The sequence below is a fragment of the Diadema antillarum genome, unplaced genomic scaffold (assembly GCF_040938485.1).
Source record: "Diadema antillarum isolate AM-2024a unplaced genomic scaffold, OU_Dant_1.0 seq00000952_RagTag, whole genome shotgun sequence".
Classification (NCBI taxonomy): domain Eukaryota; kingdom Metazoa; phylum Echinodermata; class Echinoidea; order Diadematoida; family Diadematidae; genus Diadema; species Diadema antillarum.
In genome coordinates this window covers 303,231-329,227 of record NW_027271800.1, presented here as the reverse complement: position 1 = coordinate 329,227, position 25,997 = coordinate 303,231, and the positions used below count along the sequence as shown (strand labels likewise).

Genomic DNA, 25,997 nt, shown 5'->3' with positions numbered 1-25,997 from the left:
ATCATTGCGTGAATTTCAATTGCTTTCATCCACCACCCAAATTTTCGTTTTCTTCTCATGTACATTGTGTTATGATTTATTTCTCTTATTACATATTTTGTGCAATGCTTCTATCATGGTCCCTATTTAGCTCCCTGCTAAAAATCCTTTACAGATTTCAATTAGTACTCTACACAATACAATGAATCGTCGCCAGCACTATCCATCAAATTTACTTTTGAGGTGGTACCTTTGCAAAGCATGCTTTGTCACAGAGGCGACTTCAGGTAAAATAAGAAAAGCCCATCATTATCATGGCATTCCACCCATGCACTTCCGCTGAAATTAGCTAGTACGGAGACGATCGAATGTCAGGCATATACTATAATTCATCTATCATACGTACCTTGAAGAAAGGTAGGGGTAGACCAGTTTAACATTATACTATCTTCAAGTTCATTCAGTCATGCATCAATACCTCATGTTCTACAATTACTAACAATGAATCCCACATATCTGCTTCCGATACAGGGCCTTGTTTTAGTGACATGGGAACTAGTATATCGAGGCAAACATAGGACAATGAACTCAAAGTTGGGACAAATTCAGTTCAAACTTATATAGGAAGGATAGACATTCATGACATATTTTAGAACGTGGTATAAACAAGGTTGGACGCAAGATGTTACCAAATTGTTTAATGAAACAGTTCCTAAGCTCTGAGGACCATTGATCCCAAAATTGTTCCTATTATAAGATCAGTTGAAATGAGTAATTGATTCTAGCGCTTTGTGATACAACCCCCAAGTTCGGCGACACACCTTTTATATACAGCTTGTATAATCATAAGAATCAAAAGTACGACGTTGTATCGAGTTACATCGAGAAAATATCCCGTTTCCAGATGTAATTTCACGAAAATATGATTTTACAATATGTCACTGGATTCGTAAACATGCCAAAATTGAGAGTTTACGTACTCTTCTTATCTGTTGCTCTACAGTTTGATCATTATCATCGAAATCGTCGTCGTCATCGCCATTATATACTTCCTATTGCTTTTACATGCTTTACTAAACTCCTTAGAGGAATATAAAGAGCGATATATTCTCTATATTTAAAGCTCGCATTCGATATTTCTTTATCAATGCATCTCAATTCTATTTTCAGCTATCTACCTGCCATTCAATCAATCAAGTCTATCTATCATTCCATCGAACCATGATCAATTCATTTATCTATCTACCGTATCTATCTATCTATCCATCTATCTATCTATCTATCTATCTATCTATCTATCTATCTATCTATCCATCCATCTATCTATCCATCCATCCATCTATCTATATAATATTTATGTTTATATCCTTATTAATTCATCTCTATACATTTGCACATTTCATCCATCAGGTTTTGTCTTTATTTATCAAAACCGTATACAAATCTCTCTCTCTCCGATTTTCTCTTCCTGGTGCATGAAATTATGTGCCATACCTCTTACAGAATAACTTCAGAACTCATTTTATTATAGACCTAATAGGAGAAAAGGGAAGTTATACGGGAAATTTGGGTCGCTTGCGCAATTGACATGATTAACATCACTTTGCTCAGGGATCCGAGATGGGATCCCTCCGCCACTTCCTGGGTCTGTTCAAACTATCATGGAGCGGTATTGATAATGTGCACTTTATGCTGCCTAAACATGTATAAGTTGAAAGCGAAACTATTAGAAAACCGCACAGGGTTTGTGAAATTTCCATCCCAGGAAGAATAATGACCTTCTACTTCCATGCAGTCTCGTGATGGGTATGTCATTGAAGAAGCCTGTGCACTTGACTCGGCTTACTATTAATATGAATGCGTTTTAACCAACCACCTATCTTTCTGTTCATTTGTGTATACTATTATAGCCGCACAGGACGAGCAGGGCAATAACGGGGTCGCATTCGCCGGTTGCCATAATTCAGGGGAAACTCGTAGAACCACACAAATTTGCGGGGTACCAGCCCATTTCCAACGATTACCTGAGCTTTATAGAACTGCGGTCCTGTACAGGTACCCTGTGCACATTGGTGTTCTTTCTTTTTCTTTCATTGAAAAGGAAAAGCCCAGCAAAAAACAGGCGTGACTATTTCATTCTCGCTGTGGCTCAGCAGTATACTCAGTTCGCGTCCAAAATTGAAGGTATATAGACCCACATTTTGAATCCTGTTGCATTTCACAGTCACTCCTCAAGAGAACGCGATAGAAAGTCAAGATGCCTGTTGTTGAGATTGTCACAAACGTTCCCGCCGAAAATGCGCCGGCTGGACTCGTCGGACGAGCCGCTAAGGTCGTCTCAGAAATGATGGACAGACCCCTTCCGGTAAGTTCTTCGTGTTTGTTTTTGTTTTCACCATTTTTTAGCGATTTGTTTATTGATTTATCAATTGAAAACAACATCGATTGGGCACTTTCCTTCCTTTTATAATTATGAATGGGCATGCAAAATGTATAATAGAGGTTGTATCTTTTCTGTGGAAATTTACCTATACCCACGGATACCAGATAACATTACTCATCTCAACCCAACATAAGTCGATTTTTTTCTTTTTTTTTTCATCGATTGCATCAAGTTAAGAAAGAAATAATTTGCCAACATCCTGCATGGCATTGAATGGTTCCTTGTAGCTCTCTGAGACTGTTTATACATATACGCGCAATAATAAGTATTCTCTGTTGATTGAGTGCAAGAGTGTAAAGAAGAAAAACACTTGAATGGTCATCTTGTGAAATTTTGTGAAAAGTGGGTGAGCTATCAAGGGAAACAACTGTGGGGTGGGGGGGTAGAATGATTGTGTGTGTGTGTGTGTGTGTGTGTGTGTGTGTGTGTGTGTGTGTGTGTGTGTGTGTGTGTGTGTGTGTGTGATAGTGTTTATGCATCATCTCCATTTTGTCATCTCCGTGTTTTATTTTTTTCTTGATGGAAGTCTATATTACTCTGATATCCTCATGACATTAGGCTAATTCTTTCCTTTTGCGACCGATTTCAGGCCGTCACAGTCTGTCTACGTCACGAGACCATGTTCCGAATGGGGAGCGACGATCCATGCGCCATGATCTTCATCGCCAGCGTCGACGCCTTCAACGACCACGACAACAACCGGAGGTACAGCAAGGAGCTCATCGATTTCGCCGCCACGGAACTCAACGTCCCCGCCGCGAGGTGAGACCCCGTCTAGACATTTTTTATATGACGATAATATATATTTGCTGATCTGTCAGCTTGTTACGGATGGGCAACCCAATTTGTTATTACCATGATTTTACAGGCGTTATACACCTCTTTATCTCAACGTTATTGCCATCGGAAAGGATCGATTTTAATACTTGAAATAGTCATATTAGAATATCAAGAGTACAGCAGTCAAGATAATAGTCAATGACGATAAAAACAAACAAAATAAAGCAACAAAAATACTTTCCTGACATACAAAAAAAAAATGCGCATGGCGAAATCGAAGTATCGAAAAGCGTTCAGTCAGCACCACAAACATCCGTCGCCAAAACAGGCACAATGAATTGCTTTTTGCTGAATGTATTGAAATAAGTTGACCGACATGCCAGTGACTTCCTTTGTCAGCAATCGACGTTTGACGGTCAAGTAGGCCCTACGGTGTACCATGATTGTTCGTGTTGGTGCCTTAAAGCTATTGTGCCCTCGTCTATTGTGGGACATCAAACATCAGCAGGTCGTGTTTTAAAGGTCAATGTGATCTGCTATTACAATACGATATTGCTTTCGTGAATCTGATGCAAAATTTATGCCCTGAATTTGACCTTTTATCAGCCACTGACTCTATTATCGGACATCAATAGGCATATCTCTTCCACAATGCGGCATGGTGTACACACTCCAGAACGCCTGTGAAAACACAGACGGGTGAAGGGTGGACTTCAACATTTTCATATCCATTTATAGGAAGCAGTTTCAGCTCTTTTCCTCAGACCAATTGTTATTTCCATGTAATTCAGGGGTCTACACTGACAAAAAAATGATAACACCTTTATCATCTCTTTTAACACCTATATCGCTTCTGGATCATGGTTTATATAGATTAGCCTGAGAAATGTTAAAGGGATGGTACAGTATTGGTGGAGATGAAAATTGGGCTTTAACTTTTTTTTTGCGAGATACCAAGAAAAATCTTATGAAATAGTACAGAGCATACCATTTTAAAGAAGAATTCAAAGTTTATTTGATGAAAATCGGGGTTGGAATAGCTGAAACATCCAAAAACAAAGTAAAACAAAACGATCGTAATAAAATGTGGGTCCCACACTTTATTAGGATCGCTCTGTTTTGGATATCTCAGCCATTTCAAAATCAGTTTTCATCAAATAAACGTTGAAATACTCATGGAATTACATGCTCTTTCATATTTCATAAGAGATTTCTCACTATGTCACCAAAAGATGATAAAAACCTGAAGTTAAGTCTCAACCAAAACTATACGATCCCTTTAAGCAAAACGACGAGGGGAATCAAGGAATAGATTTGTCACATCATTATATAAGAAAAAGAAAAATATCGACATCCCTGGTCGACAATCCAAGATGAAAATACGGACTCGACAATCCCACTATGAAAATACAGTTTTTGTTGTTTTTTAGACTGCTTGATGGCATTGAAGCCCCTTAATAACTCGGTGATCAATCATACCTGACAGCAGAAATTATGCCAAGATGGAGTATAATGGTTAATTGCCACGTTTGATGTTACGATAATACCTTGTGCCGAATTCACGTATCACATTTTCTGACTATACGTACAATTCCCTGTTAGCTTTTTGATCCGTCCTGGCATACACTGACAACTGAGGGACGTGAGGTTTACACAACTGTTATACTTGAGTCAATAATGATATCGGCCGACCGTAAATTATGAGAAAACACAATTTCCGCAAAGCCTTCTCATCTATTATTAAAGCATAAAGTGGTTTTGGCTACCATATTCAGACAGTTTACGCAAATTAAACGGAGTTTCGTAACCGTATCTGAACCTTATACAAATGTGGGGGTTTTTTTTATGTTGGTGGGAGTAATTTTGATTGTTTTTTTTTTTGCATGATTTCTACCGTATGTAAATCTTTTTGAAACTTTCCTCTGATCCAGTATGCATCCATTATTTACATGGCGAGATTGGACAAGATATAGGGCAAGCTTTCCGGCTATTTAAGGAACATTTTTCTGTTCTCAGCTTGAGCATAAAATTTGAGATCATTTAGTAAACAACCTCGTCGAGGCAAAATGACAAAGCAGAATGATTTACAACCTTGGTTTCTACTCGAAAGGTTTATAGATTTTCGGTTTCACTGGTGGATTTTTGCTATCATCATTTCTGTGAATCGATGCAATGTTTAATCATAATGCCGTTTACTTTCCCCCCTCTATCAAAAGTTCATTTTCTCATTTGCATTGATGCGCTAAAGTTTAATGGGTCAGTTCGGGAGGCATTTAACGTCTCTTCACGATTAGTGGTGGATCGGAGGGGGGGGGGGGCACCTGGCGCGTCCCCCTCTTATTTTTTTTTTTAAGAAAAAGAAAAATAGGGGGCACTTGCGCCCCCTTTAATTTCGTAAAGGCGCCTCTCCTTTACGGAATTCCAGGATCCGCCCCTGTTGTAATAAATGCTGTTCAGGGTTGTAGAATTTAGCGTAATGTCAAAGCTTAGTGGCTGAGATTCACTGGCTGACACTTTTGAGAGACTCCATAACCACTGAACTCTGTAATAGTTCAGTGCTCCTATCACTTGTAAGCAAAATGGGCCAGTCCAAGCCCCATTACTTCGTCCTCCATAGTAGAGGTACTAAGATATATCGGGAAAAACAATCGAGAATAAAAAGTCACCTTATCAGTGGTATAAGGTTGAATCTCCCTGCAAAATGTAGCCTATTTCATTTTGATTTGAATAGACTTGACTCGAGTTCATTTTTTGATTTGATTTGATTTTTTTTCATTTGGTTTCTGCCTTGTTTTTAATCTATTTATTTTATCCTTTATTTCTTTAATACCTTATATTCATCTATTCTCTATATTGCATCACTTTACAATTCCTTATTTTCAGCAATTTTATCGAACATTTTGCATATTATTTGGTACTAAGCATTTTGAGGCTGGACATGCTTTCTTTTGAATTTATAGTGGCACTTATGTTTATGCAGAAACCACCTGCAAATTTGAGTGGAAAAACCTCTGAGTTTGAACAAAACCACTCCCTTATTCCCCTTTACAAAAGAAAATCATTCCGTCGGACGGTGTAACATAATAAAACTTAAAATAGTCACGAGGCCGTCTCCAAAGACTGGGTTGTCTAGAAATAGTGAATGGTTAGGAAATACCGCATGCATTCTGTTCGTATTCATGAATGCCCTGCATACCATGCGATTTGCTCCAGGCGAGATAAATGGGCTCTGAATTTGAAATGTGAGGGTATATGTCTTTGTGGTGTATGGCAAACCATCCCATGTTTTCGATACGCACACAGTCATGATGATTGTGCTGGTATGTTATACTAATACCCCAGGTGCTTTTATACATATTATAGGCAAGCAGGTACTCTTGAATCTCCTTGGTATATTATGTATATGAGTCGGCAAATGGTTTCAAGTAGTTGTGAAAGAGTCTTTCTACTGACCCAGAGTCTCCCTATAGTTGTCTCACCCTATGAACGGTGAAACGCACGATTATTTCAATATTGAAGTAAAGGTCCTTAGAAATATATCCATAGAGATAAAAATCATGATATAGACAGAGATAGATATGTACATAATTTAGTAGATAAATTCTGACATGGATAGACTGTAACAATATGTACATAATACACACTATAAATACTAATAATTACGATCAGACAAATTCGTATCCAAATTAAGCTTTGACTAGATGACAGGTGCTGTGGTGTGTGTTGTTGTTGTTGTTGTTGGTTTTTCTTTTGGTTTGCTTTATTCGGTCGCTATACGTTGATGATATGAAAATCATCAAGCAGAAATTTATCCTTATGTTGCAGGAAGCGTGACATGACGAAAAATGATGTAGACTTAACGCCTAAGAATGCCAACAGGAAACTGTTCCAAGTAGACCCTAAGTGCTTAATTATCTAATCCCATGGAGGATAACACAAAAAATATTATCGTTCACCTTTTTCATGTTTTCTCCTTCTCTCTCTGCAGAGTCAACCTTCTGATGCAAAATCTCTCTAGATGGCAGATCGGTCTTCCTGATGGCAAGTTGCTAGGCGACAGGATGAAGGAGAACTGATCACGCATACGAAGGAGCCACGCCTTTTTTTAAAATTAGTTTTTAGCTTTGTTTTACAAGACTGTACCAGATACTGGTATAGTTGCTGTTATGGGGAGGAGGGAGTAACCCTTGATAAATGTATACATTTATGGACATGACGTTGCAATACACGATTCGGCAAAGTATCACATGATCAATCGCGTTGATCCATCTTGTGCGATCTACTATGGTCGACGGGGGGGGGGGGGGATCAGGAGGTGGGGTGTCTTCTTCGGCCGATTTGGAGGAAATAATAATAATAATGATAACAAAGATCATCGGTTTGCATTTATTATTGCTTCGTTTGCATATTTACCTGTACTTGCCTGCAATAAAAGAAAGATACGAAATTATCTGAAACGATACACACGTCCCGAGTTTTCATCCTCATTTATGCATATCAAAGGTTAATAAAGAGACGTATTCATGATCATTATTTTCGTCGCAACAAGTGTGGAGGTGCTAAAAGTCTTGACACTAATTACAAACACAGAGAGTTCGTGGTTGTGACTGTGTGTGGCTTGATGCAGTTTTTCCGTGATGGAGATCACATAGCGTGTGTTTATTTGCTTGTTTGTTTGTTTGTGTGTGTGTGTGTGTGTGTTTACGTTTACATGTATGTAGTGCTGGGATGTGGTTACAGTAACTGTGAGAGAGATGCAGTAGGTTGTTGTCCAGTGGCCGGGGTGACCTCTTTGTTTCGGTAACCTTCGAGAGAGTGTGGCCCAAAAGACGCAATGTTCAGATCATTCTACTGATTCACAAAATTAGCAATTTACCAATATCCTTTAGCGAAAGACTGTTATCACACGATGGCAAGGTGCGGTATTTGAATGCTGAGTTGTAATTGCTTGATTGTAATTACTAGCAGACATACTCGTAGACGTATGGTGGTATAGTTGTGCATATAATAACCGATATTAACTGTACTTTTAGAATTTGACATGAATAAATGAATGTCATGGAAATTTCGTATTGTTTTTAGTTGTTGTTCTCGTGAATGTTGACTATGATTTGAAATAACAGGTCTTTTGTGTGTGTGTGTTTGTGCTGAGTTATACATGAAGTATGAAGTGTGTATGGTTTGAATGGAGTTTTGGAAATCTGCTTTGTAAGGAAGAGGATTGACACAAAATGGAGAGAAACTGAACTGTTGTGTGATGTAACATTTGATTTATTTTTGAATAAATAACAACTTTAAACGTAAACATGAAAAGTCCCAATTATTGGGTAAATGGATGCAAAGTTATGAGCCATAATAGAAACTTGCTCAAAAAACTTAACGTTGACCTCAAAAAGGATATTGACCCCTGCCGGTGACCTTGGACCTTGTGTTGACCATTGCATACCTCAAAATTTTTAAGTCTGTATTACCAATCTTCCATCCAAGTTTGATTGAAATTGGAGCACTTAATGGCACCTAGAAATTCAAGATTTTAACGGGTAACAGACAGACGGACGGACGGACAGAGTCTCGGACAGAACGACCCCAAAGTGATCCCTTATACCTCAGTCACACTTGGGTCAAACCCACTATCTCGGCGCAATTGCGTGAAATATGTGTCGCCCATGTTTTTGCTTTATGGACATTGAATGATCACGCTAGGATGTTTTATTTATTATACAAGGTTCACTCTTGAAGATAAAATCCATATCAATGACCTTCTTCTGCCAAAAAATGAGAAATCAGGAAAGGCATCCGATGTAGTAATGAAATACCACGTGTCGCCGGTCAAATATTTTCTAAATTTCCGTATCTTGCCAAAATTTAGAGAAGAGCCACTGCCCCAAAACTAAATTAATGTAAACATACATGATCCCTTCATTATATAATAGTCAAAGTTTTTTATATAAATGTTTTGTTTTCAAGAAGGGATGAAATGAAATGTGTCACCAATTATTGTATATAGTGAAACTTACGTTACCATATTTTAGATCAAGATTTAATTTCTTTCCATCATCGCAAATCATATTTTTGTGTATATGTTTCAACTTTTTTTGTGCATTTAACCGTTTACATACATCAGTACGTGGCAGACAGAATAAAGAATACTGATAATGTACTTCTAATGTGTTCCTTTTCATTTTTACCATACTTATGATTGTGTATCAAAGTTGAATGGATGGAGTGTTGAAGTTTGGACATATAAATGCTGCATGATTGCTTCTGATATAAATTACACATCCACCACAAAAATAACACAGCAAGTTTTTCACACTGTGACATTATCTTTTTTTCCTAAAAAATTGTCATAATTAGAACACAAAAATTTAAACCAAATGGGGCACCAAGAGTGTTCAACCTATTTCACTGGGAAAAAAGAAACTGGATGAAGTAGACTTGAATAACAAAAAAAAAAAAAAACTATAACTAGTAGTAGACCAGTTGGCAGTAGACTAGTTGGCAGTAGACGAGTTGGCAGTAGACCAGTTGGGTGTAGACCAGTTGGGTGTAGACTAGTTGGGAGTAGACCAATTGGGTGTAGATCAGTTGGGATTAGACCAATTTGGAGTAGACCAGTTGGCAGTAGACCAGTTGGGAGTAGACTGACTGGTTATTAGACTAATTGACTATTAGACAATGAGTTGTAGACCAATTGGCTATTAGACAAAATGAGCTGTAGACTATTTTATTCATAGACCTTATGATTAATAGACGAAATGGTCAATAGACAGAATGGGTGTTAGACGAAATGTGACTTAGACAAATTGGACATTAGATAAAATGGCTAGGAGACGAAATGACAATTAGACTAATTGGCATATACAGTAGACAAAATGGTTGGTAGACGAGTTGGTAATAGACGAAGTGAGTTTAGACGAGATGGCATTAGACTATAGGTGGACAGTGGACAGGGCGGTTGTAGACGAGGTGCCAATTTACCATATATATATATATATACATACATATATATATATATATATATATATATATATATATATATATATATATATGTATATATATATATATACAGTGTATATATACACACACACACACACGCACACGCACACACCACTGATCGGGAGATCAGTGACACACACACCTCCCTGCACACACACACACACACACACGTGTACACGTACACGTACGTACATAAACGTACACACAAACACAAGACAGGACTACGTTTCCCCACAGGCAGGCACGTGTGCTAACTTACGTTTTTCTATCTTGGTCAGAATTCTGGTGGAAAATGGCTGCATATGCAGTTGTCAACGTCACCAATCGCAATGTAAACGATTTTAGAAGAACTGACCACCCGTAAGTACATCTCACTTTATATATATGAAACGAAATTCCAATGTTAAAAGCAACCGCAACCCGTCCTCCTTGTGAACACTTTGTGTGGGCCCATATATGCATCTTTTTGTTAGTGTGTGTAAGCATTTAACGCAGTGCGCAACAACGGGCTACGACATGACAATGACAAAAGTAGAGACCCCCCTAGCCCTACCCTAGCCCGACCAGACGCTGGAAGTACGCTGTGTCGTTACCTACGTACAGCGACTGGATGGGCTGTGTATAGTTACCACTACCCTAGTTCATGCCGCATCTAGAGTGTAGACCAATCCTTGAAAATGGATGTTCAGAAAATCATTGACATTGTACTTTGTAGCAGTCGTTTCCATTCTCATTTGAATATTTGAATCGTGTTGATAATGATACATTCTTTTTTTTTAAACGGATTTTAGACAGTTGAACTTTAACGTCAATTACCGTATGGTCGCCACTTCGGTAAGGTCGCGGTCACCAGACATTCACATCTATCGCATGTAACGCGCGCCGCGATCGCTCGGAGATCAGCTTGGGCGACGGATTTTCATCACTCTCAAAATACATTCGTAATTCACCTTTTTCCTCCGTAAAAACACAAATAATTGTAATCAAAATATATTTTACCATATGTATAAAGAGGTGATAAAACCATTTTTAATGCGAGGATGTTTTTGATTTAGAATGGATTTCAGGTTGCAGACTAATGCACTTGTCAATGTAATGACTAACCCCACTACCCCCGGACATGGGTGCGTCATTTCCTTGTTTGGTCCGTCAAATTTGTGACCCAGGTGTTCGTCATTTTACCAGCTTTGTCCGTCAAATTTTTGAGCGAGGGGTGCGTCAAAATCCCATCATTGTCGGTCAAAATTTTGACCTAGGGGTGCGTCATGGTACGTCACTTGGCTATGGAAAATAACACGCATTATTTTGAACCGAGGGGTGCGTCATGGTACGTCACTTGGCTATGGAAAACTGCACGCATTGCACGCTACCAGTACCGGATACACGTACCGCGAGTGAAATTACAGTGAGCGCTTTCCCGCGGCAAGTGAAAATCAAAGTCGGGAAGCGTTTTGGAATAAGAGGGAAAAATGCTTGCCAGAATCTGGCAAGCAAATAATTTAAAAGCCACCATTTCTCCTTACATTTTCCCTCCAACAAACCCATGAAATCATGCATACTCAATCCTCAAACCAGGGACTCTTCAGCGATGTAACAACTTAGTCCAACCTTTACTGTCGAACACGTAGTGCCTATTGCATATTGCGATGCAACACCAACACACATTGCTATCGAAGAAAGTTCGTTTACATTCCAATACAATGTGCGTCTACTGTTCTGTGGTGTCGCTCGCGGGATAGCCCGATCAGACGCGCGACGCTGTTACTAGTGTTAGCAAGGCTGTACATGTACACAATGTATGTAGTTACTCGCGGGAATGCCGTGGCGTGGTGTGTACCTGCGCTGCAGCAGTATGCATCCACCGCACTAGCAATGGCCGCGCACACACAGCGCATCTGCACACATGTGATTGTCATGTATGGATTGCATGCACAGAATACATACTACTGTACGGAATATCGTAGCAGCAGCGTGATGTACGGTGAATGACAGTACGGTGTTTACAGGGCCATGGTAAGGGAAACTTGCCGAAACTTTTACAAATTATGTTTACGAACCAAAAGGAAATGAAATTGCTTGAATAAAACGTATGCAAAAATCGTTTCAGTATTTACGGGGGTGCGTCAAATGTACCGAGGTTGTCCGTCAAAAAAGTGACCGAGGTGTGCGTCACTTTCAACGTGTTGTCCATCAAAAAAGTGACTGTGGTGTTCGTCACTTGCAGCGTTTTGTCCGTCAAAAAAGTGACTGTGGTGTCCGTCAAAAACCCTGTGTGGTCAGTCAAAAAATGACCATGACGCACCCATGTCCGGGGGTAGTGGGGTGCATCATTACATTGACAAGTGCATAAGGGAGGTTTTCAAACGCGGTGACGGATGATGCATCCTTCATTGAAGTGTGTGTATAAACACACATGCTTAATAATGATATGTGGCAGGCTATGGGCGGCAAACTAATTCAGTGCCAATATTAGTTCGCCAACCCGGAAGTGCATAGGAATTACACACAAGTGGCGACCATACCGTAATCGACGTTAGTCTGGTAGTTTACTAGTAGTAGAAGTACAACACTGAGGATTTTACTTTTAGACAAGGTAAGGTAGAACACTGAGTCTATGGTCTGTGCGCGTGCGGTAGATTCCCAGCAATGAATGGGCCTTACCGCCAACTAATCCAGTAATTATATTTCCTATGTAAGCCTACTCTAGTCTCTATAGAGATTGGTGGGTCTCGACGTCTCTCCCACTCCCCATTTGAATTTGAGAGGGATGCCATCATCGCTGAACATTGGAAACTGCATTGATACAAAGACAGAGCCCATCTGAATTCATGTTAATTTTGGGGATTAATTATTTCATTTTCATATTCATCTATACCATTTATTTTTTTTGGGGGGGAGAAATGTTAGGATGTTAGCTTTCATTTCTAGAAATATTAAGCAGTTAGCAAGCATTTACAATTTAGAGATAGCACAATTCCTGATTTTGCTAAGATTGAAGAGTAGAAGATTCCAATTGTACTCGATGTTAGAATTGATATTCCATGGAATATATGTGTATGAGTGGACTTATATGATAACATGACATTAAAGAAATACGTCGGCATTTTTTTTTGACATCTGTCAATAGTATGATTATGAGATTTATTCTCTGTGAAGGCAAAAAAAAAACAAAAAACAAATCAAACAAAGGAATCTGTTAATTACAAAGAAAAGAGGAACTCAACACTATATAAAGTATATGGCATGTTACAACTACCTGTGGGTTTACTTGTCATGGTGAAATGCATTATGATTAACTGGAGAATGGGCGATGCTCTTTCTGATATCTCGTGCCAACCGAAATAGGTGTGTCATTTCGGCTGATGAAGGGAAAGGAAGAGGCTGAGCCATGGGTGACAACGGAGGGGCAGAAGGCAGAGAAAGTCGGGATGAGATGGCAGCTACCCTGTCAGCCTCATTGATGGGAAAAGCTAGAGCTACACGCACCGCTGGGTGAGGAGGAGGTGGTGGAACTCTGAAGAGATGCCCGCCAAACCTTCCGACATTTATAGCCAGCCATGGAGGAATGTGAGGAGGAGGGAAATGTATCTTGTCTCCATTCACGATTTTCTGGAGTGCCACACTTTCAAGATAACATCTTGGTAAAAATGGTAAGTATGGCAAAGAGGAGGAGGCATTGAGGGCACAGTGATTGACAGTGGTGGTAATAGACTGGTAGCTTGCTCCTGATTGACAGACTTGTGGGACTCGGAATTGTCATCCATGAGACATGTACATATGTTTGATTTACGAACATTCATCTCCATCAATCTGCCAACCATCTGGAAAATAGATGATGAAAAGTTAAAATTTGCCAATTTGCCAAAATGTTACATCAAAAACACAATACCATCAGCCCTTTCATCCTTGACATACATTTGTTTCTTTTAGGCCCTATTTTCATGAAATGAAGTCAAATGTTTCACTTCTTTACTGCTCGTCAAAAAATTACATTGTACCCTGCCTTGTTGATTACTAATGTTGACATTTCTTTCCTTTTATTCACTTTGTAGGCCTATGTGTCGGCTGTTGATTGTGTTGGAGATGAAAAACATAAAAGAGAGTAAGCTTGAACTTCAGTTTAAGCCATTATCATATTGCGTCGCTGGGGCAACAAGACCTTGTATAAGATATCTACAAAATGTCAAATGTCCTGGAGAGCCCCAAAACATGGAGGCCAAAGCATTATAGCGAATGAGATAGCCTTTCCTTGGACATGCCGTGGCGGCTTCATTTTGGGGGTAAGACAGTTAGAATTTGGACAGGACAATATCACTGTCAATGGCACACTGTATGTCATTTTGTGTCTTTGTATAGGTCTTGATGTCATTGACATGGGAACCTCTCTGTCCACATCTCCACACTGCACTACCCTCTTTCTGCTTGTGTTGATGCAGCCTTGCCCTTCCATAATACTGAACAGTCAAAATGGATCACAAAACCCATCTCAACTTCTTTCCAACGCCATAATGAAGGTAAGCAGTTTTGTTGCATAACTTTTGATTACTTAAAGGACAAGTTCACTTTCATAGACATGTGGGTTGAGTGAATGCAGCAATATTAGTAGAACACATCAGTGAGAGTTTGAGCAAAATCAGACAATCCGTTAAAAAGTTATGAATATTTGAAGTTTGTACTCAGTCACGGCTGGATGAAAAGACTACTATAGCTTGTGATGTCACATGAGTACAACGATATAAAGAAAGAATAAAGAAAATTCAACATATTTCCATTTTTCTCGCATAACAAAAGAACACTCCACTTCTCTCTTTCAGAAGGCAGGGGGAATAACATTACCCTTAACATACGTCAGTAGCAAGTCGAAGAGAGGTGCACTTTATTCAAAAAGTAAAGTTTTGTGAAATTCTCCTTTTATTTTCATTATATAGTTGTACGCATGTGACATCATACACTGTAGTAGTCTTCTCTTCCAGCAGTGACTGCGCAGATACTTAAAATATTTGTAACTTTTGAACGGATTGTCCAATTTTCCTCAAACTTTCACTGATGTGTTCTACTAATATTGCTGCATTCTCTCAATCCTTATGTATATGAAGGTGGACTTGTCCTTTAATTGTGAATAAATCATTGTGTTGTTAGTGTGCATATTTAGTTTATGTGAATTCGCTCTTTTTTCTCTTTCTTTTACCTTGATTTATATTCAAGCTTTATTGTATTTTCTTGAAACTTTGTGAATACATGTATTACCAGTCAAAGATTATCTAGGGAAAGTTTTGGGTAGTGTCAGTTGAATCCCATACCCACTACACTACTTAAGGATTGCTTCCACACCTTCGCACCAATTTTAGCAGAAATCATCAGCATGAGCCTTGTGTAATCTTCTGTTCTCACTTGTTTAAAAGTTGCTTTTGTCCATCCTCTTTTGAAAACAGTCATTCTTGGATCCTGATGCCCTTCACAACTATTGGTCGGTCTCCAAGCTATGGTTTCTGTTTAAACTCCTCGAGCGCCTCGTCTTCTCCGGGCTCTCGGAAAATCTCATGGGGAACAACCTCCTTGACGATCTCCAACCTGCTTACCGCCCACAGCACAGTGCTGAGACTCTCCTTGCCAACATCTCCAACCACATTCTTATGGAAATGGACCAAAGAGGAATCACAGCGTTACTCCTTCTTGACATGTCATCGGCCTTTGATTCTGTAAACCATGATATTCTACGAAACATTCTTACATGTTTTGGTATTAATAATATTATTAATAATGATAATAATAATAATGATGATAATAATAATAATAATAATAATAATAATAATAATTATAATAATAATAGTAATGATAATAATAATAATAGTGATGATGATGATGATGATGATAATAATAGTGTATACTTCTATAGCACAACAATCCATCAAAAAGTTGCTCAAGGCTCTTTTATGCTTTGAGGTTAAGAAAAGGAAGAAGAAAAAGAAGAAGAAGAAGAAGTATTAAAGGTCAAGCTTATAAATGATTTCAGTCACACGTATTGAATCATCAACAGATTGTGAATGTCAGTGGGTGCAAGTCAAATCCTTTGCTGCCATTACCAGAAGTACCTCAAGACTCTGTGGGAGGTCTGATTTTATTCTCTTTGTCTCTAACCGGCCTTAAAGAAATACTTAATTGTCATGATGTAGATTATTATCATTGTTATGCAGAAGACATACAGTTGTATGTGTCCTTTTCTCCAAACCAAACTGACATTATCAATACCCTCCAACATCTTCAACTATGTGTCAATGACATACACGCATAGATGAGCTGTCGCTCCTAACAATTAAGTATCACAAAGTCTGAGTTGTCTCAGATAAACAGCGTCTGTATATCGGTTCAACATCAAGGCCACTGTGAATGTGTTCCTCTAACCTGCTAATGTATAAAGGAATGAAAATTGCCACATACAGTACTCAGATTTAAAGGCTTTGATCAAGAGAACATTGGATTTCTATAAATTGTAAATATTAACCCTAAAAACACTGGAGGCGGGTAGGGGTTGGGGGTGCTTTATGTGAGCAGATGTGGCTTGCATGAATCTTGGCTGCCTGGTCATCTCTGGACCCTTCCACAAGTATGCTCGTTGACCTCCCAGCAGGTGCCTCGTCGCAACGATTGATGTACACTGGGGTCGCAGTTCGGAGGTTTCTTTCTAGAGCTGCCTCATCAACCCCATTGTCACTGAAATTGGATCCATGTATGGTCGATGGAATGAACATATTAGAGTGGGCTCTAGTTAGACAGCCATTCATTAGCTCCACAGGATTCAAGTAACTCCCCCCAGCATAACGTGCTGTCACCATCGTACAAACTTTTGACATCTTTATGTGCCATTCAGTCCACAGGAATTGAATCTCAGTATGCCATGGTCCTTTGTCAGATGCCCCATCCACGCGAAAACAGTCAATCGATTTGTGCATGTCAGCAGCAAACTCTTCCATTTTGCTCATCATGTAGAGATCAGCCATATACTGGGACGGATCTTTTGGATATAGCTGATGTGCTTTCACAACTCCAAGGACCTTTTGAGCTATGTTCAGGGATTCCATCACTAAATGCATTGATGTTTGTAACACAGACTTGTATTTGTTGACATAATCTGTGTGCGTCGTCACCTCTGGGTTATCTTTTAAAGATATGGTTTGGTACTCTTTATGAGTGAAAGTTGTGTCCAGGCGGAAACCAGCCGCATCATCTCTATTCAGTACCAGCTTGTTCCGCCCATCTTTTAACTGTAGTGTGTCCAAATCTCGATAGAATGCGTTACTCAAGTGGCTATCAGGATTAATTCGAATGTTCCAGCCTTTCCTACCTCCTTTGGAGGTTATTTCTGCAATGCTTTTATATCGTTTTGAATAAATTTACCTCTTACTGTGACATGCACACGCCTGCATATAAGTACCATATAAATGCAAATTTGTCTTGATAATGTTGTTGCAGATACTGCTGAATTCGTTGGTATGTGACTCTCTTCTCCTTTTTAAGTTTCCATCAAACGTTAACATGCCTGTTTGCCTCCAGGCATCCGCACCGACTAAGTTATCATGGACATACCTCTCCACTATCTTTCCAATGTCTGGATATTTCTGAAGCACTCTGGACACGTGCCTAGGCAATTTACGCTTTGTATAGCAGACTCTCTTGCACAGTCTTCTTAGCAATTTTTCTTTCAGTTCTCCGATATATTGTTCAGGATAACTTGCAGCTACCTCAGTTCTAGATCAGAGATAGTCCAGGCCACACTCAAAACCTGTCCGCTCCATGTTTGGCGATTTTCCTTCAGCCTTTTGGACAAGGACGATGGTGGTATGAAGGATCTAGGATCTTCCTTGAGTTTTTGTCGCAAAAGGAATACTATGGAGTATGTGCCTACACTAGCACTATGTCCAGGTGAGTTGGATCTTCCTGAAAGAACAACAGGTGCGCTTTATGATTCCAGAAGTGCCTCTTGCTCTTTGGAGTAGTACTCGTTTATTGCGGGAGCAATGTAGAGTTTTTGGATTCTCTCGAAAGTTGATCTTACAAAGAAACTTGGCAAAGGTTGCAATCTTCTAATAACTGTTTCCAGGCATGAGGAGGGCTGACGCAACTTGGAGATTTCCTGGAAACACTCCTTTGTATCATGGTTGTAATGTCCATGTTTCTCCATAATTTTTTGGACATTCCCAAATAATCACACTTCGATAAGTGAAAGGCGCCTTGCACTTCTTACAAATCTGTCCATGCAAAGTCTTCACAAGTTCAAGAGGACGATCTTCATACACAATGCATTTGGGGGCATTGATGTGAGTTTGCACTTCCTCGTCATCTTCTGGCGTCTGACCTTCTGTGGCGTTGTCCTCTATAATGTCTTCTTCAGTCCCAAGGTCTAGGTCAAAGACGCTAACATCAAGGCCGTCATGAATGCGTTCCTCTAACCTGTTTAGTGTTAATGTACAAAGGAATGAAAGTTTTGATATAAAGAGAACATTATATTTCTATAAATCATAAATATTAACCCTAAAAACTCTGGAGGCGGGTTGGGGAGGGGGATGCTTTATGCGATAAACCTGTGGCACTTAAAATTCTTGCCGCAACACTTACTGATTACCTTCTCTCAATTTCCGGACACATTTTAATGCGGCTTTTTAAGTACAATAAATTGTCAGGAATGATGAAAGAAATGTTTACACCGTAAATAAGAAATTGTTAGCCCCTTATTTAGTGATTTAGAACAAAAAAGTAAGATTCCTTGCATGAATTTACATAATTAGATTACTACTTAAACAAAATAATTTTTGCAAAAGCTAACTGTACAGACTTGCAGTTTACATCACATGCTACCACCATGGCAGCTTGCATGTTTCCACAGCGATCATGTGAAATGCAGCCAAAATCTGAGGGGGCAGGAGGATACTAGTAACAGACAACCTTACATGTATATGCATGAATTCATTCATTATCTATAACTCTGAAGTAATTATAGCTATCTATCATACCAAGTCTACATGGATGGAGCTGGCCAGGTTTCAGCATAGCCTCCTTGTCTCTGGGTGTAGACTTGTCCAAACTGGTTCATTTTGTGTTCTTATTCATTTTAATTCAAAGACATTAGATGAAATGCAGTAAGCATGTATATATCGTATGATATCAGTGCTATGTGGATTGTCCAAAATAGTGTTTTTCATGAGACTTATACTGGCAAGTGTTATTCATAAACTTACCTCTGATGCTTAAAGGCAGTTTTTCTGTGAAAGTCCAGAACATACTGCCTCCAGGTCTCGGGCCATTGGCTGGCAGTTGGTGCAAGTGCACCATCCAGGAATCTGATCGGGGGATGTAAGAGTCTCCTTTGGAGGGCGCTTTAGTAAGTCTAGAAGCATGCCGCTCTGCCTCTCTACCACATTCAGTAGCAGGTCCTGCATTATTTCCATGTCAAGTTGCATGATAATGTTCTAGGGGAGAAGGAGAAAAGTAGGCCTCAATGTAATATGAAAATGTGCTAATATGCTACGTTCATATCAAATTCATATCTGTTCAAATATATTTCTTTTTCACTTCCATCAAATAAACAAAGAAATTATATACAATGTATATGCACAGGATGTTTGTAATAATTGCAAAATGTGATTTGACAAAGTATATATGAAAATGAGTAACAGATAAAAAAAGCACAATTATATCCTTTATAGATATATACATAAAGCATATAATACAAGTTAACTAAGGATGGGGATGGAAATGGAGGGTCCCGCTAAGAAGCAAAGCTTTTACGATATGCTACCCTCAGAAAATACACAAGACAGCAATATAAAACAAAATAGAATGAACCAATGTCAATTGACATGGAATCAAAATAATTGGGAAAGGAAAAAAAGAAATAAAAAAGAGAAAAAAGAAACTACAGCACATGCTATTGTGGACGCAAGCAAACTGGATTCCATGATGTAAAAGTAGTGATAAAATACAACCTGGGTTGAATATGATACAAACAAAATTTGTATGTAATTATACTGGTAAGAATATAGGAGAAGGAGAGAATAGACACATTGGTATATACGGAATAATAACAGGAACATCTAAGGAGGACTTGTGTTTAGCAAATCATTATTATCTGATAAAAAAATATGAATACATAATTGTTTGATGTTCAAAGAAATGATGACTTGACTGAGATGATAAAACGAATCTAACTCCGTTGGATGTTGTAAGATTTCAGTAAAAACAATCTTAATTATTCGTGAAGGAGTTCAAAGTTTGAGCTGTTATAATATTGTTGTAAAGTAAATTCCAATACTTTGGCCCATCATAGATGAATGTGTTCTGAGTCAGCAAAGTTCTCAAAAATGGCAAATCGCCTTGTTGGATAATTGTGAATGGATTGATTTTTTCGAATGTGAATGTGTATATTGCATATCGAAGGACCAATACACTTGTCTGAGATTTGATAGATACTCCCAATCCCTCCCACCCACCCCCCTCCACCCACCCCCCTCCACTCACCCCCCTCCACTCCCCAACTTCTCATTTTCTAACCAAAATGATTCACAAGGTCCAGGGTGCCCCTCCTGAGATGGTGTGGTTGGAGGTAAAGCTATCTTTGAATAGGGTTGTCGTGGGGCACGTTCATCTATTGACCGTGAGGAAGTTTCATAGACTAGCACAATTTCCTCATCATCCTCTGAGTCACATTCTTTTTCCTGCCCCCGTCATATCGTTTGTCTCCTGTGAGACCGATGGGGTTGGACTCCATCTCTCGGCTGGTTTTGAGTTGTCGTTCCCCTGCAGGTACTCACAAGGGAACAGGAGGTTGGGATGAAGTACTTTGATTTCTTTTCAGGGTGCACTTCATACACTAGCATGTCTAGGGACATTGTCCTCTTCATTACATGGAGTTCTTCATGCTAATGTGACTGAAGTTTTTCCGGGGACCTGGCTTAAGATTCAATTCAATTCAATTAAAGTTTGGTTTTATTGCATATCAAAAGAGACCTTAACAGTAAGTCCGTAGAGATTCACAATTGCTGGAATACTTGACAGTGCATATCTTTTTGTTCTGGTTTTTGGCAAGGTTAAATGATGTCCATTTCTAAGTCCGGCTCGAGATACAGATTGTCTACCCTGGTGCTTGTTCACTGGTTCTGGTACCTCAGTTCTCTTCTCTGTTCTCTTGGCACCCCTTTTATAGCCCCGTAGGTTGCCCTCCGTTGGGGACGGGTTACCCGTGCTGGGCTCGGGGATTAAGGTGCGCCGTGCACGCGGGGGTGCATAACATAAGTGTGTGTGGTATGGATTATATGCATTGGCGCGATAATGAGTGCACCGTGCAGCATAATTGCCGGTTTGAGCCAGGCAGTGTACCGCATGGGCGAATATATGAATATATTCATACGTTGCTTTATGCAACATTCCCCCAGCCCTATAGATCGGCAAAAATGATTAAAATATCGAAGAAAAAATTTCAGGCCGTTTGCCAATCTGCAAACTAAAATAAACATAAATTTTATCTAGTACCCCCACTTTTGGAAAAGCAACAAAATGTGCCTAAAATACCACACACTCTTATGTACATTATATACATCTTTGGGGTCAGTGGACCCCTAAACATACAACCTCACAGCGTTTGCATAGGTGGCCTACATGGCATCAGGCAGAGTCATCCCCCAGACCCTGGCCACGTGCTGCCCCACATCCCCCAGATACACAGGACTGTTGTTCTGACACTCCACATGCAGATTAAGATGCAGGGAGTCGGTCTCTAGCAGCAGCCGGATAAGGGGGATTTCCCTCACTGCTTTGAGTTGGTCTCGGTTAAAGAACTGGATCAGTCCCGAGACCCCAAAATAGCAGTGAGGGAAGGCAGCTACCCAGGCCCGAACCATGCCGGCATCCCAACTGAAGGAGTGTAGGTGAATTTGCTGATGAGCGATACACTTCCTTTTGAGGAGCCGGATGACCAGCCGGTTTACCGTGCTGCCGCCCGGGTCTGCTGCGGCGCCTCGAAGGTGCATAACAAGGATCCCCCCCCCCCCCCCCCCCCAAGGTCCCCAGTCCAAGAATTCGGTTAAATAGCTCCTCTTGTGGGCACCAGAGATTTTTTGGCGCCGAGAAGTCAAACCCAACTTCGCTAATGGCGGACACTCAGGGGTTGCAGAGCAGCCTGAGAAATCCATCCCACTGGGCCTACGTGTAATTGGCTGCCTTTTTGGGATGGATCCCTACTGCCACCTTGAAATGGGGGCCACGCCTCGTCGACCTCATGAGGTCGTCTTCAATATCCAGGTGGGGGAACCGCTCTGGATCGCAGAAGTTTAGGACCGCCCCCGTGATTGGAAATGGGTGGTCGGGTCTGCTGCCAGTGGTCATGTCGGGGTTACGCTGTGGCATCCCCGGCTGGTTGGCCACCGACTGAAGCCGATCGGGATGGTAGTGTGTATCGAACCAGACCACCCGTTTTGTTCTCGGGGGGTTCACAAGGCACAGTTGTGGCAGGTGTCGGTGTTGAGAGCCAGGCACTCCTATTTCCGCATCCTGGGCTGCCTCTGCAAGGAAGGGAGCTGGTGCTTGTGTACATTGTACCTAGCTCACGCATCACCTCAGCGACAGCTGCCCTCTGTTATGGAGACAATCTGTCCCACAGAAACGAAAGAGGGCGCCAGTGAGGGAGGACAGCCACGGTGTTAAGCGGTTGCAGGGTGGGGATTCCCCATTCCCAGCCCTCCTCCTCCAGCAGCAAGCCCGCCTCTGCCCCATTGTTCTCACTAAGGGGGCTTATGTCCGCATGCCATACAGTTCTGATTGGTGTATTCCACCAGTCATTCTAGGCAATTGGTGCCCAGCAGAAACTGAGCAATCATATGCAGTCCCATGGCTCTCTTCTTGAGGGTCGTCTTGAGGCAGTCATGCCTGTGCCTCTCCCAACTGTAGCCCCCTGAGCACGGGGACTACTTGGGTTGGCCCCTACCGCTGGAGGCTGCCTAATGGCCGGTTTATGGCAGAAATTGTTCTTTCACGCCATCCTTTTCAAGAACCCTTGCTAACATAGCGCAATTCTTTTCATTGTGTTGATCGTTGCTTTCATCTATAGCTAATGAAAAGTCAGAAGTTTTGCACCTTTCTCTGACTGGTTCAAGAAAGTGTGGTGCCAGCATTTACTGTCACTTCCTTGTTTCATCTGCTAACAAGGAAAAAAAAAGGCATCAGCGAAATGTTGTGGTGCAACTTCCGGGGTTCTTCAGCTGACAAACAAAAACAAAAACAAAACAAAACAAAATCGATATACACAGCAAAGAATACAAACATTTGTAACTACTTTTTTTCCTGTTGCGACTTTCGGGGTAAAAAAAAAAGAGAAGAAAATTAGGGGCCCTAAGTGGTTAGAGTATAGCCCCTTTCTCTTCCTATGTACATGTATTGGGCAAAAAGGCGTGTTTGTATGTGTGAGTGTGTGTGTGTGGGGGGGGGGGGGTGCCCGATCGCCCCCCCCCCCCACCCCTGGTTCCGTCGGCCCTGGCCAGGACACTCTTTATGATGGTTGCTGTCTTGGTATGCCCACAAGCAAACTTCCTTGTGATATCACTTTCTAGAAACATTGCTTGCAATAGATCCATCAAACTGTCTCCAAGACTGAATGGAACGTTGGATTCGGCAATCCACTTTCAGAGCAAGATTTCTGCCTTGATTACTTTGTCTTGCAGGGACTCACTCTCCTTTGATTGGCTGAAATAGTCCGCCATTCTCGCTTGCCTTCCCTCCTTCTTTGCGGCATTGAGCTTTGCACGGTGGCTTTCCAAGCCCGTGTGCTTCACCATATCGTGAATCCCTCCATGCTTCACAGAAAATGTCGTCTGGCAATATGTACAGGAAACAGTCGAGGTGCCGGTGTCGTCCTGTGGAGTCAGTCCACGAAAACGATCTCCTCGAAACCATTCTGGTTTGCATGAGTATTTCATTTATAGTTTCTGCAGGTATAGTTAATCAACAGATCACATTTAAAAACATACACATTGATTAATCATTAATCATGGCTCACTTTGCACACGAGAGGTAAGGAAATCATTGTGAGAGAAAATAGAGATATAACAAAAAGGGAAAAATCAAAGTACCATACAGGAGGATGCCCAGTAATCCGAGCTTAATATTTGGGGCCTCGTCAATTACACAAAGAAATAAATAGTTTTATCAAACTATTGACTTACTTATAACCTCGGGAAAACAACTAACTATTTCACAACAAAACCAACAAACATAACCTAAGACCTACAAGTATAAAGTCTAGATCTTTGAGTGTGTTATTCTTAATGGAAGAACACATACCTTTCCTTCGCTTTGTTCTTTTTGTTGAATATAAGCTTGGACCATCACTAGACCGTATCCTCTTGATTGGACGTGTGGAACATTACAGCTTGGGAAGATTTGGTACTTGAAAGATTGTTGGAATGGCATTCCATTTGAGCCTCTTCTTCTGCTGGTATGTGTATTGGTCTTCAGCAAAATGTTCAGCACATAATCGACTTATTGCTGGACAGATATACGGGAGTACGATTCATAAGGCCTGCTAGTCTCGTGTTCTTCATTTTGAAAATGTAACAGTAGGAATAAGATTAAAACATACGTCATGATATATACAATCATGAATATTCTGGCCCCAAACATTTCATTACATCACATTCAAAAACATGCTGGCAGTTTTGTTTTTCATATCCAATCCCATTTGTAAGTTTTACATATTTAAACTGGAGCTGGAGATTTTTTTTTTTCCTAGACCAGTCACGATTAGCATTTCTTGCTATTTTGTGGTCCCCTTTTACCAAAGCTGTGACTATTCTACTATCTGTACATATTTTAATGTTTGTATTTTGGTAATAAAGTTTCCAAATCAATTTAACTCAACTCAAATGCAAAGAGCTAAAGGCAAGTCTAGAACTATCTGCAACTTACCGTTAGAAAATCTATTTGATAAAAAGAATATGTAAAAAAGTGTAATTATGACAATAATAATGATAATGTTGATGATAATAATAATGACAATAATGATAATGATGATAATGATGATAATAATATAAGTTTGATTGTTAAGTGTAAAGAAACTAAACCTTTTGTCCGTTTGATGTAGCGCTAATTTTGGCCCGTTTGGCTGCCCATAGATATCAGCAGGTTGTAAGAGTGGATAAGAGCGTTCAATTTCACTTTGTTTTTGAGATATCAATCACAAGAAAGTATGAAAAAGACCCACATAAACGTACTCTCTGACTTCTTGATAAGGTTGAGCGGGCGAGGAAGAAATACAGCTGTATTGCTTCCTTGTGACACTTAGAAATATGCTCACGTCCGTTCCCCCTTATTTTTCCTCTGTTAATACAGGTGTACATGTATTTTTGCGACTCCTTCTGAACTTTCTACATGTACAGTATGTTGAATCCGTTGTATGGCATTCTTCCCAATCTCTATCATTTTCGTATACATGTACTCAATCTTTTTGTTGTTCTTTTTTACCTTTGTTATTACATTGTAGTTGCATACTTGTAAAATTCGTTTATTGCACATTGAAATGCCAGTATATTCACTTTTACAGTGAAAATTCATATTTTCATGTTTCTTTTAAGAGATGGAAAAATGAATGAATAAATGAAGAAACCATGACATTATGTGTACCATTAGCAATCTGTTTTTCGCACAAATTCAAAGACATTGTGAGGTAGTGGTGCGGAGAGGGTCAAACAGAGAAGATGGACAGAAAGCTGAGTATACAGAGAAATCGTGTGATGAAATAACGGACGTGGGGGGG

General features: G+C 40.0%; 1 protein-coding gene and 1 pseudogene across 1 annotated transcript; one reads left to right on the top strand and one right to left on the bottom strand.

Moving 5' to 3' along the window:
* Positions 1 to 2,236: 2,236 nt before the first annotated feature.
* On the top strand, positions 2,237 to 7,418 carry LOC139741772 (D-dopachrome decarboxylase-like). The gene is made up of 3 exons (XM_071652357.1): positions 2,237 to 2,344; positions 3,012 to 3,184; positions 7,191 to 7,418. Exons 1-3 carry the CDS (start codon positions 2,237 to 2,239, stop codon positions 7,276 to 7,278), a joined length of 369 nt encoding a protein of 122 aa, XP_071508458.1. The 3' UTR covers positions 7,279 to 7,418.
* Positions 7,419 to 16,704: 9,286 nt separating this feature from the next.
* LOC139741763 (uncharacterized) lies at positions 16,705 to 22,221 on the bottom strand (annotated as a pseudogene).
* Positions 22,222 to 25,997: the final 3,776 nt, after the last annotated feature.

What these genes read in the sequence shown, in the direction of transcription:
- LOC139741772 (XM_071652357.1), top strand. Translation starts at nt 2,237, where the DNA reads ATGCCTGTTGTTGAGATTGTCACAAACGTTCCCGCCGAAAATGCGCCG. An exon ending in TGATGGACAGACCCCTTCCG is followed by an intron (nt 2,345 to 3,011) that starts GTAAGTTCTTCG and finishes GACCGATTTCAG; the next exon opens with GCCGTCACAGTCTGTCTACG. An exon ending in CTCAACGTCCCCGCCGCGAG is followed by an intron (nt 3,185 to 7,190) that starts GTGAGACCCCGT and finishes CTCTCTCTGCAG; the next exon opens with AGTCAACCTTCTGATGCAAA.